Below are 19,322 nucleotides of genomic sequence, written 5' to 3'. Positions count from 1 at the left end.
AGTAGCAGTTGCAATCTAGGATTGAAAAGCATGGGAAAAGGAGCAAAGAAAGATTTTTTTTTCCCCAGCCATACAACTTGTAGACTGGTGAAATATTAATGTTCTGCTAAAGTAATGCCTGTAATTCCAAGGAAACTGAGCAGACACACTGTCACATCTATGATTCATGTGAGCGAAATGTTGCTAACAGGAGAACATGTTGAAAACAGTGTTTCTTTGGTTGGTTTCAGTTTCAGTGTCATTTAAACGGTTTGTTTCAGACATTTAGTATTGAATTTTTTAAACAATATTTTGTAAACTTATCAATTATTAATGTCAGTCACCGGCTCACTAAAACACACCGAACTATTCATTTATTTCTGCTCAACTTATTCCCCAGAGGAGGGACACCCTGGACGGCTGGACAACTGGACAAGTCACACAGGTAGACAACCACACCCGAAACCATTACAACTTGTTTTCCATGTAACTTTTGAAGCATCAAATCCTGCCACTTACACCACGGAGTAGAAGGCATTCATCTCCATTTGAGCCCAAATTGGTCTCCTAGCTCTGGAGCAGCATGATTCCATTACATCCCAGCATGCCTGTTTACCCTTCTGTCTCACTTATCTGTCCCTCCGCGTTCCAATTCACGCAGCTAAAGCTGAATTCCTCTCCACCACCCAAAAGCGTGTGAACCCACTGTCATCCAAGAGTGTGAAAGTATCCTGGAACAGTCAATGTGTTGTAATTAAACTTTGATAATTAGAGATGAGGGACGACAGAAGGTCTCGCTGTGATTATTATGGGCTAGCAAGCGCCAAGGAAACAGACGGAGAGAGGTTTGAGCGAACACAGTCGGGCAGAGACTGGAAGTTGTTTTTCCCAAACTTCTTCTTTCCACTTTACCTGCAGTCCAGTTTTTCGATCTCAAAGTGGGGGTTGAAATTGAGGACGATGCGTTGGGAGGGTTCTGGCGCTGTGATGACCCAGCGACAGTTCTGGTGAGGCGGATACTCCAGCGGGTACCCGGGGGTGGTGATGTAGCCGGCATCACTGGCATCCAATATTCCGCCGCAGGGCTCTGACGCTGAGGTACAAAGAGATAAATTCATATTAGGAATACATTATCATGAAATTAAAATGGTTAGCTGCCAGAATATCAAAAGCAACAGGTGGTCGAGTAGTTTACAGGGTCATCTGTGGACAAACGCAATGTTTTTCATGACTATATGTTGAGTCTTGGTATTTGACTGTTTTTGGCCAGTTTTGTTTAGTATATTCAGTGAGTCTGATTTTCAATGACTGGTTATTCAATTTTTTCTGACATTTATCCACGCTCTTTAAGAACATACTTTACTGAATTTACTGAACAGAATCTATCAATCACAACTCAAATAAAGCTTTGAGCCGTACAGCGGTTATAATTTGACACTCATATTACTACAATGAATGTGAAAAAGTGTCACACTTTTTGTTTTCTGTAAGGCTCTATGTAAGCGACCTGTCCAGTTTCCGAGATGCCACCTCAACTAAAAGGCTGTCTTACTCAAATTGCGCAAGAATAACTGTCAGTGAAAGTGAAATGATTTACATGGCGTCCATGTTTTGGGGCAAACAGAGATAAGAGTGGTGTTTGCAGTTACAGGAAGTCATCAACAAAGAAGTGTGTGTGAGAGAGAGTGGACACGAGGTCAAAGGTCACTGCAGCATCACCACCGTACAATGGCGATTCTGTGTGCGCGTAGCTCCTGTACACACTCACTGGGAGATGGAGCTCTCCAGATGCACAGTTATTGCCAGCGAGCGGATCCACTTGTCAGCAGTCGAATGTCTGTGTCGTGTCATAAACAACGCTGACCATTGAGGGCCGCAGATGGACCAGGACACGGACAGCTAACTCATATTTATCTGTGACACCAGACAGCATAACACGTCCCATGTACTCAACGGCACTGTTTCAGATCCATGGCAGCCATTGTGCAGCATTTGATTGACTGTGTCGAAGATGTGTGTGAACTGAACTTCCTCTTTGTCCAGGATGTGGAAGATATATGTTCAACTTCTTCATGAACAGGCGAGCTGCTTTTGTTAAGCTGCTTTTTTTTTCATTCATTAAAAAGAGCAGCAGTAAGAGCTGAAACCGTCAGGAAAACACAATAGCTTCTTGACTTTTAAATACTTAACAATTCAGTTGAAGTTGAAGCAGTGGCTTGTTTTCCACTCTGGTAAGTGCCAGGTGTCCCGACGTGAATCATAGCTCTGGTGATCAAGACAGACTTTGAAACTGAACAACCGAACTTCAGAGCTCATGCTACTCAAGGATTAATGTAAGAATGTGTGAATCTACTTGTCAACAAACCGCTTGCCAGTTGTGATTTGTTATTTATTGCTGCTCTGCTGAGAAGGGTGACACAGCCAACTCAAACAACTCAGCAAAATACAACATATTTCAATGCTATTAATAGGTTTGCTACTGTAAACTAACACTCTGCAAGTTTCATGTAAGCCTGGCATTAACACTTTTTTTTCTGGACAAGGGCTTTAAAATAAATTCTCACAAAGTGCAGCAGATGTTTGGGCACCTCACCGTGATCCAAACACAGGAATCTTAATCTGGCAACTGCTCCAAACCTGCGATCAGCTCCATCACATGCAGTGTGTCACAAGTAGTCTTGGCCATTGCCTCTCTGTTTCCAGTCTCCCTAGAGACATAAAGTCATCGGGGAGTTGAGTTTCATGGCCTGTGTAACCCAGCCAAACGTATTTCATCTCAGCACCACCTGGATTTGTGTTTAACCACTCAGGAATCTCACAGCAGCATCAGCCAAACCCTGCTTTTAGCACACAACACAGCGAGCTGTAAGTTCAAAATGTGCATGAGCACAGCGGACGTTAACTGGGCATATAAATATGGCTTGCAGAATGGTGTTTAAATATTAGTGAATATCATAGCCGTAAACAAGGAGACAAGAGAATGAATTCTTTTAAAACATAATGAGGGATGGACTGGCCTCCTGGCGTACTGAGGAACTGGCCTGTGGCCCGACCCGTCCTCATGAACATTGGTAATGCAAATGATGAGGACTATATGGAAACATACACTTGGAAGTGTCATGGATATTATTATTACTGCAGAGATTGTTTTTTCATGGAGAATTTTATGCCGTTAGAAATTTACGCAAAAATAGTTGTGACAGTATAATTGAAATCCTCATATGATGCTCAATTATTTTTCATGCATACAGCGTACAGGGACCTTAGTTAGTATTCACCACCAGAGAGATGAAATGCAGAGTACAGGGAACATGTCTGAGCAAATGTCAAGGTTAAGAAACAAGAGAACATAAGACAGAACGTGGCTGAGCCTGAAACACCTAGATGAATGATTTTGAATTCACTCTTTGAACTGGACATACAATGATACTTAACATCAATGTTTCAAAGATTCTACTTCATAAAAACACTTGAGCATTCCGACTAAATGTCCGCTTCTCAATGTCGATCTTGAAGAGGGCCATACATTTTGACTTTGTTACACCACAGCAGCATGTGTGCACTGATCTGCAGCGTCACAACAAAACCACTCTGCTTCCCCCCTCTGGTTTAGACATCACTGGTTTCAGACCACATGCACACAGACACATAGCAGCAGGATAAGCAGCAGTAAATGGTGCTAAGCAGCCAAGCAGGGATTCTAAGACAGGTCACTGCATTATTTATGGCTCTCTGCCACGTTTAGTATTGCATCCTGATAACACCTATTCAGCAACTTTTCCTTCCACGCACAAACGGAAGACAGATGAACTCAGAGAAATGTGGAACCTGCAGAACGCACATACATCTCTTTTTTTTCTTACTTCGCTTCAATGGGAAACCACATAAATCATCAGGGATTTTTTTTTTTTTTGGGCTTGAAATGCAAATTTTCCCACCTCGTTCCTCAGATTTCTGCTAAATTCCTCCTTCTGAATTCATGTCCCAGTCCACAAACATTTTAATAATGTGCTGGACCATACGCTGCCTTCACTTCCACTGGCCACAGTCCATAATGGAATCATTAGTGGTTCACTAAACGTGTGCATGTGTGGAAGTGAGAATGTGCATCTCAGCCTGCGAACCAGAAGGCTTGTAAAGAGTGAGGCTTCTCTGTGGCAGACCGGCATATTAGCCACAGACCTCACTGCTCCAAATGATGCCGTGAAGCACAGGAATATGGCTGTAAGCGGACACTGGCGTTGTCTGCGTATGTGCTTCGCTAACATCATCAGGTATGGTCAGAAAATGAAGGCCTAACCTAGAATGTTTTCCATGTTCAGTTTGACTGAAAGATCACGATTCTCTCGCTCTCACACAGCAGCATAAGCGGCACATGCCGCCCGGATGCTCACCAGGATTAAAGGTTTGTTTTCCTGGTTCTGGAAATGGAGAGGACATTGACCAAACCTGCCCATGGACTATGTGCTCCTAACCAGTGAAGAATGGATGAAGCATTATCAAGAGAAAAACACAATTCTCATCAACAAGCACAAGCTTTGTCAGGAAGAATTTCCCGCCATGTTCTGCTCTTAAAGCCCACTTATTCCCACAACTGATTTCCACCAAACTCTATATCTCAAATGTATCATGGGTGATTTGAAAATTTGCCTGTTTAGATAAATAAACGCATAAAGCATTATTATAATCAAATCACAGCAGCCTCTTATGGAAACATGAGGTGCTTGGATGACACAGCCCTGCTTTACAACTGTTCAAAGTAGGATCAAAGCACTCTCAACAACGCTGCCAAATAAGATCCCATGTATGACCAGATTCAAAGAAAAATGAATTGCCAGTGTGCGATAGCAACATTCATCCATTTTCACCTCATCCCATGAATCATTTGGCGCAGCAAAACTCGACTTAGTGAAGCATGAAAATTGTAACCAGGACGTAACAATAGTGGACCCTGAGGCCTTCAACTAAAAACCATATTTCAGTCTGATATACAGCTCACAATGGCGTAAGGCACCAAAAAATTGGAACCTTGACGCCAACAGTCTAAATGTCAAATCTGGATGAATGTCTTGGATTTAGGTTTTAGTCATAAAACCGTGCAAACCTTATCTTAAAATAGAAATAGAGGAGACTGCAGAAGCGAGCAGAAGAGGGTGGAAAGAAGTGCAAACCTGTGCCAAAACATCTGTCTCTCATCATCTAAAAAGAGAAAGTCAGCAGATTCAGACTGAAAACGCAAACTCAGGTTAGGCTTTGCCTCGCTGCAGGTCTTGAATGTGAAATATACAAAATTAATGGCATCTATTTGTTGAACAGTGGAACCCACTGCAAAAAGAAACTGGCATCTTCATTCCCGTAATCGTGAGAGTAAATCCACTTGAGCTGAAGCTATTCATCCATGTTTGCATAAAGATACCATGAATGGACTCAGACTAACAAGAGGTTTGAATGGAGATGTTGATCTTTTGAAAGCAAGCAAAGGGAAGAAGAAGAAATCATCGGATTGGCAGACAGCAAGGAGAAAACGACAGACAGTAACAAAACAGTGAGTGGCAGAAACAGTAAAGAGATTTCCCACCATAGCCGAGAGGGACGAAAAGAAGGTAAGGGAGGTCTCCCTAATCGGAGCGAGGGAAAACACTGGCTCGGGGAGGTGTGGAGAAAGAAACAGAGCGTGCTATTATAGGAGAGGTGAAGTGCCATGAAAGAGGAAAAACAACAAGATGATTCAGCGTGAACAGAGAGAGAAAGAGGAAAACAACCTGTGGCTCAGCACGGCTCTGCTCAATTCTTGGGGGACTGCTGAGGACACAGAGGGCTGAGACACACACAGACACACACTCGAGGAGGTGATGGCAAAAACACTTCTCCACCAATTCACCCTTCTTCACAGGACACATGCTATAATGCTCCCTTCCTCGTACTGCTGCAGTCATTAGCAGTAGCCAATGACGACGCTATAATACTAACAGTTTTCTAATGGCATGAAAAATGTAATTACAACATCCCAATGGATGGACACTAATTGTCCTTTTACTAAACAAGAAAAAGGGACAGCACTGGAAGAGAGAAAACGTGCTGAAGGTTAATCGGCCAGATGCTTATTTGCTCTCATCAAAACAGTTTGTTGATGTCAGCAATCAATGCAAGTTTTGCATTGGTACCTGAACGACCCACATCTCATGACGGCATCTTACAACTCAGACTTCAATGGCTACACAAAACAGAAAACCTACAAGAATAGAAGAGTCAAGAACGAAAAAAAAAAATGATAAAATGTATGGCTTCATTTGCCATTACTTCAGCATGAACAGCCAAAGGTTTGATTCATATTTCATATAAGTTTGTTTCATTCATATCACTTTCTCTCCAGAGTTCATGTCCATGACTGGCCACCCTTTGATCAGGCACCAGTTCATGGAGGCGCCAGTGAGAAAATCAGTTGGAACCTTGTGGTTTCAATTTTTCTTTTCTTTTTCTGTTTTCATTTTTTCCCAATACAGTTCAAGAAATGTATTGGGCCAAACCACTTGCATCCTGATATCGTGGCTGGCCAACACCCACACCAGACCTTTGGGTAAGACTAATACATATATGACGTTTGGAAACCTGTGATTAGGGCCAATGTTTTTAAAAGCCATTTTTTGTTGGTTCTGAGCTCAACCATTATTTTCAGAAATAATCAATAGGCTGAGCTCATGGCCTATTAATCTTAATGGGTTTTATCTCATATGTTTAACTTATCCTCTCTTCCCTCTTTGACATCATTGTTTCTGAAACGTAAATGGCTCAATTCATTGATGTTGAATTGAATCTGGCACAAAAAAAATGACTTTGACCGCTTCTTTAAAAGACAAAAACCACTTAACATTTTTTCATGATGAAACCTCATTCTACAGATCACGTGAAAGCCATCAATAGCAACAGAACCTCTTGTTTGCACTGTACCCACGGCCACATGAAAGTGAAGCGTCCAGCCCGTCTGTGAATATGTATCACTGAAGGATGAGTTTTCTACAGGTGACTGCACTCAACTGCTCCTTCACACTCTGCTGCCTTGCTCTCATTTCACAAATGCCCTCTCATGATCTCGCTCGCTCTCTCGCTTGCATTCTACTTCTTGAGCTCCATGATCCTTTCATCTGTGATACCATTGCTCACTTTTCTTCTGTTTAATCAAATTATCCAGCTCTTCAATTAAAACAAAGTGCCACAGCACTAAAGTGAAAAGGCATATGTTACTGGAAGTGACACAGGCAGGTACAGACCGTTGACTACATAGATGCCTGCACTCTTAATTTTCTTTATGTACTTGACTTTCAGAATCTAATCACAAACACAAATGAATGGACATAAAACAAGGAGAAATTAAGAATTACTGGGAAAGTGGATTAACTGTTTGTGGTCTGACCAAAATAAATAGATAAATATATTTTTAAAAATAACCATTCTTGGGTCATAATACTGAATCCAGTGGATGTTTACTATGGTATTCTTAGTTTTTATATCCTTTGAAAAATCAGGATCCAATGATAGTGCACACCATAGATTTCTGCAGGAAGTTCAAGTTGAAAAGGGGTTGTAACCCTGTGAATTAAATGTTTCCACCATCATGTCTCCGGAGCGCTGTCGTCCACTGAAGTAGAGACGTGAGATGAGCCACCTGTTTGCATTCCATTTGTTTTTTTAAACCATTGTAGATACATACAGGAGGAGGTTTCATGATGCATTCGCATTATAGTGAAGCTAAGAACTGATCACATCAACAACAATATGATATGGCGCTAGTAGTTATTATTATTAGTTCAGAAGAAAATATGCATACATCAGAAAAATATACATATTTTTTTAAATAAGTTTTGTAATGTACAAACGTTTGAATTTTTTTTTTAAATTTCACTTCACTTCGGTTTTATTTTTTTTCAAGTTTCCCTTTCATATTTTGTCACTTTCTTTTCCTCCCTTCTTTCTTTCTTTTGGCACAACAGCGCCTAAACAGTCACAGCCCTTGCTGACGCTTGTCATTCTCTCTAAGATCACAACACATATCGATGAGACCTTATGTAAATAGAGGCCAAACTTTACAGCCACACCGCATCATGATTGAACTCCGCATTGGGCTGCGTTTCAAAGTTGGTAGCGTCCAAGGCACTTTTAACTGCTGACTTGGCTTTTATTTTGCGAAACAGTGAGTCATGCACTTGTGATACTTTTCTAAGCACTGTTGACTCTTTCCAAAAAAAAGGAAGTAGCACTAAAAGTACTGAGGAGAGGATGGTGCTACAGGAACCCCCTTGTTCCTATACACCTGTGGGCCCACCGGCAGCCCACCTCTGTGTCGCCTTGAAACAGTTTCATCATCAAGCACATAGCGGCAGCGCATCTATAGAGGCAGACAGCCAGTCTTGAGTGGCCAATTATGTCCGTTTATCTCGCTTCCAGGCGCAGCTGTGATCAAACAGAATGAAGAAAGAGGATCAAACAGCGAGGCAGAAAAAAATCATTCTTCCGTTTCGTTTGCTGCTTCTTCTCGCAGCTTCTGTGCCTACTTCTGTCTCGGCAACTTCCTCCTTCCCCCTGCTTCACCCCCTTTCTCTTTCTAAGCAGCCACACATTACCAGCAGAGTTCCTTCCCATTAACCATTCACTGTGAGTAAAAGCCTCATTCTGCTCATACCACATGTAAACTTAGGTGTGTCTTTTTAAGTCCATATTAAAAACAAGAGTTCACATCACCAGTTCAAGCTATTTGAACTTGTTGGTGGGAGAACCAACTTTTTCAGACTGTTTTTCCACGGTTACACAGATGAAAGAAATGTAAAATCCAGCGAAGGAAAAAATAAAATCAACGAGTAATAGAGTGTAGTAAGTGATTAGGGATCAGACTCTGTTGGCACACCGCCGTGACTGATCTGATTTCAATTCAAGTTCGGAATACAAGATCAGTTCTTGCTTGTTCAACAGAAACTGTAGCAATCCTCTGGTGAGGCAGCCCTTTGAAAGTGCACAGTGAATAAGCCTCACACACACAAAAATGGCTTTTACAAAGCACGACAACGCTTCTCTTTATCAGCCTCACCACTCAAATTTTAGGCCGATGACATTGCTCAGAGTTGATGGCTACAGTCATGAGTGCTGCACCTATATTTTCTCTCTCATTTGGGAGATTTAACAGTTCAAGGAATTACTTGAAGAATTTACTTGGCTGACTGCTTATATGAGTGGCTTCAAAATTAAGATAATTTTTAATAAAGCTGCAACTTTTATTTTCTTATTAAAAACTATATATATATATATATATATATATATATATATATATATATATATATATATATATATATATATATATATATATATATATAAAATTTGCCCGACTTGACCGCTCAATCCAAGTCATGAGGACTGTGTTAAAGCCTTTCGCGCACTCCTACTACATACAGTACGAGTGCGCGTTCTGGTCTTGAAAAAATAAAAACTCACCGTCATCCAGGTGAATTTTCCCGGATTTTGGCATCAAACGTACGGTCAGTTCCAAGGTTTGGGCGAGTGACATCTAGAAACTTTTGCTGACAATTATAGCTAAAACGTAATGTTTTAGAATACACAAAGAGTGTGCATTAAAAAGCTTCAATGTGACGAAAAAAAAGTAGAGTAATAGTTTGCGCAACTTTGGAAACGAAAGAGTTGCGAGGACCGGGACAGAGCGCGCGCCTTCCGCCGCGGCAGCGGAGCCCGGAGACGAGGGGCTGCGGAGGTCACTCTCACGGCTGCAACTTCATTCATGCCACCTATTGTGAAGTCGATGTCTTGTGCTAGCGGCGTGTTAGAGAGTCACCACAGTCTTACTCAAATAAAATACGGTTATTCGCACATTTACAAATTGTATTGCAGGTGTCTGATCATTTTGTGCCAACAGTGCACTTTAACTTAACTCCGTGGAGTGTGTAAACAACGACATCGGAGTTGAGCGGGCGTATATTTATTTGTGCTTCTGTTCACACAACATGTTTTATGGCAAGCCGTCTTTGTAAGGACGCATTAGAAAGGCGACTTTGAATGTGCGACTCGGGTGAAAGGAAAAGTTTCACACCCGAGTCTAAACATCACTTTGACACCTAGACGTAAGTGAGAAAGTGTCGGACTCACCTCCTTCCTCCGCTTTGAGGCGAGAGGGTAAAAGAACGAGCAGTAAACATCGACAAAGCCATGATGACAGTAAATCCATCTTCCCCGCTTCGGCCGTGGATCACAGTCGTCTCCTCCTTGTCACGGTTTATTTGGTCTTTTTAGAAATAAACGTTGGCTCCAAAGTCTTTGCCTCTTTCAAACGGGATGCGATTTTGGTACCAAATCCAACCGTGTCCGTGCAGTTGGCAACTTGTGTGCATCGGTTACGTGTCAGCTCTTTTACCTAAAATAAAATGCGATTAAAAAACTACAAACATCCGACAGCCGCGTGAGAGCGCGGAGTCCAACTCGCAAACGAAGGAGAAGTCAAAACCAGTCCGGGATGTCTAGAGACTCAAAGAGGCTGATGCCATCACTTAGAAGTTGCAGCAAATATGGCAAAGGTCTGGGGTGACGCGGGGTCCCCTCGAATGTCTTCATAAATAAAACGCTCTAGAAACACCAGGGTAATATTCCACGCATCTCCGTTATAAAAGTCCTGAGCGCTTCGGCTGTTGCGCTCGCGTGCGTAAAACCACTCCGGAGTACAGAAGCGTGGATGTGCTGCGCTCTCCTCCGGACTGAGTGACCGCACTTCCACGCGCTCCTCTCTCTCTCTCTCTCTCCCTCCGCTGGCTTCAGCAGTCGGCTCCGTCCTCTCAGACCTCCGCCGGGTTTGTGACAAGCAGCACGACCACTCACTCAGTCCTCTGCCGCGCTGAGCGCGCACACAGCTGCGTGCACGTGGATCGGATTACAGTAGGCACCTCGGCCCGCCTCCGCATCACCCCTCATGATTCAACTGCACTTCCATCCTCCGTTCCTTCCCCACTCTCCACTGGCCTCTTCATTTACCCCCTCAAATCGTTATGACATTAAAAAAAAAATCCAAACGTTTGATTCAGTTACTTTTTAAAGCAGTCCCTGTTACTTCCACGTGGTGGCGCCAAAAGAAATCAAGGGGTTTTGAGTCTCGCTAATGACCAGCAGATCGATCATGTCTGGACTAGAGACCGTTGGGTTTTGTTGGTGAACTCAGAGAGACAGCTCTTATTGCACGGGTGTAGTGCATAGTAGCTCCTGGAGACGGGTGTCAGTTCCTGTTGAACTGGTCCACCTCCAGCTGGAGGGTCAGGTTTAGTGTGCATGCATGTGCACAGATATGGAAATCTAACTACAAACCATCCATGGCTAACCATGCTTTAGATGAAATCCAGAAGTCACGTGGAACTTGAGTTATATGTAAGATGGCTCTCCTTATGACAATAAAAAGTCAAATGAGTCATGGTGTGCTTTTGTTGTAGTTTGGTGTTTTGTCCATCTAGCTACTGTTTCCTCTCCTCTCTGTCTCCATGAGCTTCACTAATGACTCACAGCTGGCACCAATCTGCCTGTGCGACACTCGGCTTTTAAATCCACCTGGTTCCTGTGACGTGTGCCAGGTCGTCAAGATTCCAGACTGGTATTGGTGCTCGCCGGTTCCTCCTAGCTGTCACTGAACTTGGCATATTGACCCTTTGGACATGGCTTTGCATTTTGCACTGTGCTGGAGTTGGTTCTTTGTTTAGCTGTGTGTGTTTTGTTTCCAGATTCCAGCAGTTTTCTGCTGCCTCTGTTTGCTTGTTTTCTCCCTGGTTGGATGTCCTTGCATTGGCTTTTGGATATTGAGATGGCAGACTTTGTATTAAATGATGTGTGAACTTTTGAACTGCTTGTCTGTCTGCAGAATACTACCTGGGTTCTGCTTTTGCTTCCTCACCTAATAGACTTGTAGTTTTAGATATTCTGTGTGTTTGGTTGTTCCATTTCTGTGAGAATGAAGAGTTATTCTGTCCAGCAGAACAGTGGGCCGTTTTTTTTTTCACAGACACTCAAAGTGTGCTTTAGTGTAAAGCACAAGGGCTTTGTTTCAAATATTTTTGAGGAAGCCACTGTTCAACATGAGCCACGAACCTGACTAATAATGAATAGTGAGCCAGGTTTAATCCAGAGCTGGTAGCAACCGAGCCTCGCCACCCCAAAGCGATTATGGTACGAGAGACATTTTACTCATGATGAGCAAGTAAGTAATCCGAGTGTTGCTCAAGAACACATCACAGCAGTGATACAACACTGACACCTGAAACAAAATACTCATGGACTGTACATAATAATAATAATATAAATAATAATATAACATTTGCTTGTTCTGCTTGTTTGTGCTGATGCTTCCATACTAATGCAAATACAGAACCATGCTTATTGGCACTTAAAAAGCAACGTGTTACAGTATTGTTGCAACATGCACCACTTTAAATGCACTGCTCAAGGACACTCCGCTGACTCACCCCTAAACCCACCAGGTCCCCAAGTTAGTATTCACGCTATTAAACAGGCATTAAAGAAGCGACCGCAAACAGTTCTAAATTGCTAGAGGACATTCCCAGCACACATCTCTGCATTACTGTATGTCACTGAGACAAAGATTTGTCTTTCTCGAACATAGGCATATATTAAGTTGGCCAGACTTTTGTGGATAAACACAGTGACTTATTGAGCTACTCAGTACATACATGCTCAGAACAAACTGAGGGAAAGTTTTCATCATGTTTCTGTCATTTCTATAGCAGCCTAAAAGCATTAGACTAATCTAGCTAAGAAAATTCTCCACTTCAAATTGAAGGGATAAAAAGGTTTTTCTAAATCTCTGAAATGAGCATGAAGAGCTCTTGGTGTGCGGGTTGATGGCGGAGGGCAGGGGGCGGCAGGCAGCTCAGTGGTGCGCACAAGGCTGTGTCACACATAGAAAGAGGTTGGATGGCAAATAGCCGGGGGATAATGTCAATGGTCATACATTGACCAACGCGTTCTCAGTCCAAACTCATCAATGATGAAGCTGCTGGATCTGTCATAGTTGCTCTGTATGTCATAGGCAGGCAGCAGTGTCGTCAGGCTACAGTTGACCGGCAGTTAATACATGGATTCATGAGCAACAAACTCTTCAAATGGGGATGTTTTTAGACAATTTTAGCATCACAAACGCACAAAAAGAAAAAGTGACACAGCAGGATGTGTCCCAACTGACACATACAATTTGTAGTACGACGTAATGTCCTCTATATAGCATGGACCATTTTGAGCTATTATTTACCCAAAAGTGATGTTGGTACTCTTGGCTCCTGCGCTGCTTCTCAGGACCCACCCAGCACAAACACACACTCACACACAGATGCACAGTCCGACCATAATGACACAGCTCAAGCGGCCACTCAGTAAAAATAATGTTGGACGTCGAGGTATCTTGTGGGAGGAAAACCATTTCAAAAAGTCTCTTTGAAGAAAATCACGAGTGTGTTTTCACGTCAAGTGACAATTTATAGCTCCCTTTGATGTTTTCTGACATGAGCTATCAAAGGAGCAGAAAGTTTGTAAACACTGACATGTGCCTGTTTATTCCGACAAATAGGCAGCGATCGAAATGTTGTGCAATTACCAGCAGGCAGATGACACACTGGGGCAGGGCAGAGAGTATTAAGTTCTTTTTCCGTGACAGGTCTGCATATGTGGGCGGGTTCCTGGGTCACACTAGCTGTAGACCTCTGTAACCTGTCCCCCTCTTGCTCCTCTCTTCTTACCTTTCACTGGCCTGAGCCCACTTTGACACATGTAGAAACACACGTCCAGCAGAGGCTTGTATGAACCATGTCAGCTCAAACTCTACAACAAGTCTTCATCTCGTCATTTGATTTGTCTGTCCTTTGATATTTTGTCCTTATACCAGCCACATAACTGTGTTACGTTCAAAAGCCTTCAAATCATAGTTGCATTTCTTCACAAATATAGATCACTTTTAAAGATGAAAAAACGCTCACTCAAGACTAATCTTCATTGATGCCTTTTAATCTCACATTGTCTGCTTAATTGCAATAGAATAAAGGATTCTTAATGAGGAGGGTCACATGACAACTTTGACCTCTGAGTTAAATAAACCAGGCTCTCGTTCTCTCCTTCATCGTCGTGCGTGTTTTGTGTCCACAGCGATCTGAACTCTGAGCAAATCATAGGGATTTTTAGATTTCCCACTTGAGAGTTGGGAGTCAGCACACATGGAGCGTTATAGCTGGACAGAAACAGGAACTTGAATCTGGTGCCGAATAAAAGCAGGTGGAAAAGTGAGCTTTGCTCTGCGCCAGGGGAAACATGCCTGGCAGCTGCTGACAAGAAGACTCTCTCCTCACCTGCTCTCTACCTGCGCCCACAAATGTTTATGTTTTTCTTCTACAGGAATCCATATCACTGTATGCATTAAACTTATAAGATGTACTGTAGTTCCTGTTCCTTGCACTATTATTACTAGTCTTGTGCATCCGCGTGCACTGTGGAGGCTAAATAATGTCAGTACACCAAAGTAATTAAGGGGTGAAATGTTAGCGTCCCGCAGAGGTTTCTCTCGCTCCCTCTGATCACTGCTTGGTCACAGCTTCCATCCGTCTCAGAAGCTAATGGTACACTGAGAATGTTGCGACCTCAGTGGCTCCAGCAGTGCTGTGTCCATCAATCTCTCCTCACTTCTTTGCATCTGAGCCAAATGTTTGCCAGTGCACTGGCTAAGTGATTTTAAGTGCAAAGTTATCACTACAGAATCAGCTGCCTTGATGCCGCAAAATCTATTCTGTTTCTCCATGTGTTATCTGAGAATTATCTCAAGTGTTGGTGAGAAGAAACGCCACCTGAGCGTAGAAGTGTGAAAGACTGATGTTCTCCCATTTTTGAGTAATTCATTTTAAAAAATAGCTTTGACAAAGATTGCTTTATCCCACAGATCTCTTGAAGTTATTACTCCTGACGTGAAGAGAAGAGAATCCTCACCACAAAGGATTGACGACATAGACACCCTGTGTAAATACAGCCACCGATGGACTTCTAGATACGAGGTTTTGACCAGTAAAAAGAAAAACTCCTCAAAACATTGTGTCAGTCGGAAGTGTAACTTCACGTGGTTTCGACGTTACTCTTATGGAAGTGATGAATCTCAGCAACCATCTTGCCAAGATGACACGTCGGTCAGTTTTTTTTTGTTTTGCCAAAAGGATTGTTTAAGCTGCTTTGAATCCAGTGATTGATATTGGTGATCAAATATGAAATTTTCTCTGGTGGGGTAATTCCACCGACGGCTGATGACATCTGATACGTTTATTTCCTTCATTTAATAAAAAAAAATCATGTCACTCACATTGTTGTCTGGGGTATGATATATACACAATGTCAATGAAATATTTACGAGTTAGCCCGCTGCGTGATGCTTGTCCAGTGATGTCACAATACAGAGACAATGTCATTTTGCTCAACAATTTATGACAAGATTTATATTGTACAGTCAAGCAGCGAATACATATTGGCATTAAAGTGCAAGTGAACATGTTATTTATGTTACGCAAACATAGTTGCAACGTGGAATGCAATACAAGATATACAACAGATAAACAAGCAAATACGACAATAATATATGAACATGACACTAACTGAGTTTCATATTTAGTTACATGCATGTGTTGTGACGGATGAGCGAACCTCTAAATGTTTTATTCACATTTTGTCATACCCCAAACATCAGCGGTGAGCTGCAACAGATGGGTTCTGCAGTTCTAACGTATCGTAACGTATCGTAACGTATCAGTATGGTTGCCATTTTGTAAAGTTTAACTTGTTATAACTTTGAAGCACAAACTTTTCAAATCTTATTTTGATGCAAAGCAACTCTATCAGTGAATGAAAATTCAATAGAGAAAAAATGCTCAATAGCGCCCCTTTAGTAGAGTTGCAATAGGCAGCACGGCTGCTTTGTGACCGCAGGACCACAGATTTGAATGCAGCAACAGCAACTTCAAGCTTGGAGTTATTTTCTGGAGAGGTTTTCTCCTGTGGCAGAAGCGTATCTGCTGTGTAATGTCATTTCTGTGCAAATTGGAAATGAAAGTAAACATTTTAATAGCCACAGTAAAGGGGATATTATGCGTGACACTACATTAATTAAGAGCAATATAGGCGTGTCTGTGTGGTCATGTGATGGTGCTTTTGTTTCCACCAAGCAGGAAGTTAACAGCATCAATGACAAACTGTATTTTCCAAACGTTTACAGCAGCCTGGCAATTCTCCCTTCCACCTCGATCTAAACTTCCACCAGAGAGTGATGGGACCACATTTATACAGGCAGTGGCGCACGCATCACCTGTAGGCTGATCATATTTATCTGGAATGAGGCCGATATTTCAAACCCTCCCTGGCAACACTCAGCGATGCAAATACCCGCACGCTCGCCCGCGGCCCCATCAATAAGCTATATTAGCGAACAGGTCTTGCGGGTCGCTACAGTAAATTAGTGTGTCAACAGCAAACACAGGCTGCAGTGACATCCTCATTTCCAGAGACAGCAGAGCTCAGCGCCACACACATTAGAGCGTACAGATATAGACACACAGCTTTGCTGAGATTTGCACTTGCACACTGACGCAGACGCGCTCCCACGTACATGAAAATGCAAGACAGTGCGTGTCGTTCACCAGTTCAATGTGTGTTCTTTGACACTAGCTTGAGTTATATTTACATTCTTATCACACAAAGTGAATTCACAGCATGTTCAGCGTCCAGCTTGATTAGTGCTGTGTGGGTGAACTACTAAGTGATGGTTATCACAGTACAGCCTGTGGAGTCGGCGGGGAGTCCACTCAGCTATTAGCAAAGAAACACAGGCGATAGAGCAATACGCTCTATGCACACACACACACACACTGAGCACATTGATAGAAGCGGCGCAGAGAGACCACACTGTCAGCGACTCACTTTTCTGTTCTGATTTCTTTCATTTCAGTTTGCTCTATCTAAATCTCAGCTTCCTGTTCATATCGCTCCTCACATTTTCTTTCATTTCTCTTCCTTCCTTGCCCCTCCTCTCCACCAACTCCCCCATGATTCTCTCACGTGCAGCTGAAGATAAGGATGTCCTCTCTGGGTGTTCGACCCAGCTGGTGGCACAGCAGCACCAGCGAGAAGTTTAGGGTTTCTCAGTGGGGAAGCGACAAGAGCCGCAAAGATGTCAACTGGATGATAAGTAACCCTGTAACTGAGCTCTGTTTCTCACTGAGGGAATCCGGCTGGAGTTAGAAGTACGTTTGAAGACTAATGATGATGCTCTTGCACGGAAGGGTGTCGCAGGATACAGTCAAAGGTATCATTCAAATAAAGATGATGCAGAAGCAGGGTTGGCCCTGTCATTGTCATTGACATTGTAGCACATTACATAAGAGGAAAGATGTCACTATCAGGACACATCATCATCGTGCCCCATGAGTAATTTTTGTCATAGTTCGGTTTTTAGGTGCTTTTATTTTGTTACTTCCTGTGTTCCGTGCCTTGTTTTAATGTTTTTCATCTCACTCTTTTTAGCCTAATGGCAGCGCAGCTGGAGCTCATTCCACTGATTACTCCGGCATGGATATCTTCTCCTGAGTTCCAGTCTGCTTTGCCAGATGGTCACTTCCTGTCTGACGGTAAAACTCTCCCTCGCAACCCTCCGATCTCTTGTATTTCCAAATCTGATTCTTGTTAACACGTATGGTGATTTTTAGTTGTTGTTTCTCATTTCATTCTTGGAGTTCCATTGATCGCGTGTGAGTGTTATTTTGTACCCGCCTTTTCTGTTTCTCCACGTTATTGTGTTCCTCGTGTGTGTGTGTGTGTGTGTGTGTAGAACCATTCGGAAGAGGATTAAGGCCAGTGAAGAAATAAAAAAATGGCTTATTCTCACTTTAAAGAGAGAATTCTGACTTTAAACTCTGAATTCTGATTTTAAAGTGAGATTTCTGTCTTTTTCTCAGAATTCTCACTTTATTCTGACTTTAAGAATTCTCACTTTAAAGTAAGAATTCTGAAAAAAAAGTCAGAATTATCATTATTATTATGATATTTTATCACTCTTCCCTACGTGCGTGTCATCCTCGCTCCACTTCTGGTGTCGACATCTTCTTTTGATCCTTATTGTTTTTGTGATTTATTTGTGTTGTTTGTATTAAACTATTGTTGAACTTTACTCTCGCTGTCCGAGTCTTCTGTAAACCAGCATCGATTTGCAATGGGGTCCGACTCCTTTCGCGATCATGACAATTTTACACCTAGTAATTACAGGCTTGTATCTTTCTCCATAATGAGCGGGAAGCTTGACTCAGCAACCCCCTCAGTCTACTCTTGGAAACCATCCACTCAGCTCAGGCCAGGAACATGCAAGTGTTGCATTGGATGTTACTGGACAGCAGTTTATGAAGCTTCAGGAAACGGTGTCCTCATTTTCAGAGGCCAAAGATGGCACTATCTGCTGTTAAATCTTTGGCTTTGAACAACTATTTCAATGTCACATCATTGCTCCGATTACTAGGACACCATTGTGTGAAATCTCATCAATCCATCACTACTGGACGGGCGACAACTGAAGCACGACGCCATCACCGAGCAACATATATTCTGGTTTCACAAGGTTCATCTTGTTGTGGATATAAATCACAAATCACAAAAGTTAATTTGAAGGGTCGTTTAGTTAACAGGAAGTCCCAAGTCAAACTGCACAGTGTAACCTGCACGCTACATGTATAAAAACAGTTGATAACAAGAATGGTGTGGGGATGAAGTACATAAACTGACCAGCGACTTCGATGCAGAAAACATGAACGCTTGCTGCATCCAAGAAAGAGCATGACATTTTAACGTAGTCGTAATAATTCAGTTGATCTGGAAAATCAATGATTGTTCCCAGAATTTCTTATGCAATCGTCCTCTGTGTGTTTCTGCTACAATTGGCTCACAGTTCTGCCATGAAATGCTGCTTGACCTGCTCTGCCTCTCCCTGGAGACTTTCACTTGTAAAATAAATACATTTTGTAATAAATTTTAAACACTTTATTCAGATGTCTAAACAAACCGAGCTGTGTCTGGCTTGCATGTGTAACTTTCCTCTCTGTGACTTCCTTCCTTCATTTTCTTCTTCTTCTGGTGTCCAATATTTCTATGCCCCCCTCTTCCCTCTGCATTATCCTTTGTTAGCAAGCCTTTCTCCTGTGATCTTGCCTGTGAAATAGTTCCAAAATGTGCTCTGAATTCATTTTATTCTCTCATAATCTACTTTGGTTTCTCATCTGGACCCATAAGGA

The 19,322-nt window shown here is 42.4% G+C and overlaps 1 protein-coding gene across 3 annotated transcripts in view; it reads right to left on the bottom strand.

Annotated features, from left to right (window-relative positions):
• LOC128765639 (neuropilin-2-like) overlaps positions 1 to 10,836 on the bottom strand; it is a 76,906-nt gene extending 66,070 nt beyond the window's left edge. For all 3 annotated transcript variants that reach the window (XM_053876524.1, XM_053876525.1, XM_053876526.1), the window contains exons 1-2: positions 10,126 to 10,836; positions 892 to 1,072 (exon numbers count right to left, since the gene is read on the bottom strand). In XM_053876524.1, coding sequence (XP_053732499.1) covers positions 892 to 1,072; positions 10,126 to 10,204 — 260 coding nt within the window. In that variant the 5' untranslated portion in view covers positions 10,205 to 10,836. The remainder of the gene's footprint in view (positions 1 to 891; positions 1,073 to 10,125) is intronic.
• Positions 10,837 to 19,322: the final 8,486 nt, after the last annotated feature.

Source organism: Synchiropus splendidus, chromosome 10 (genome assembly GCF_027744825.2).
Source record: "Synchiropus splendidus isolate RoL2022-P1 chromosome 10, RoL_Sspl_1.0, whole genome shotgun sequence".
NCBI classification, from domain to species: domain Eukaryota; kingdom Metazoa; phylum Chordata; class Actinopteri; order Syngnathiformes; family Callionymidae; genus Synchiropus; species Synchiropus splendidus.
This window is presented reverse-complemented; position numbering and strand designations above follow the sequence as displayed.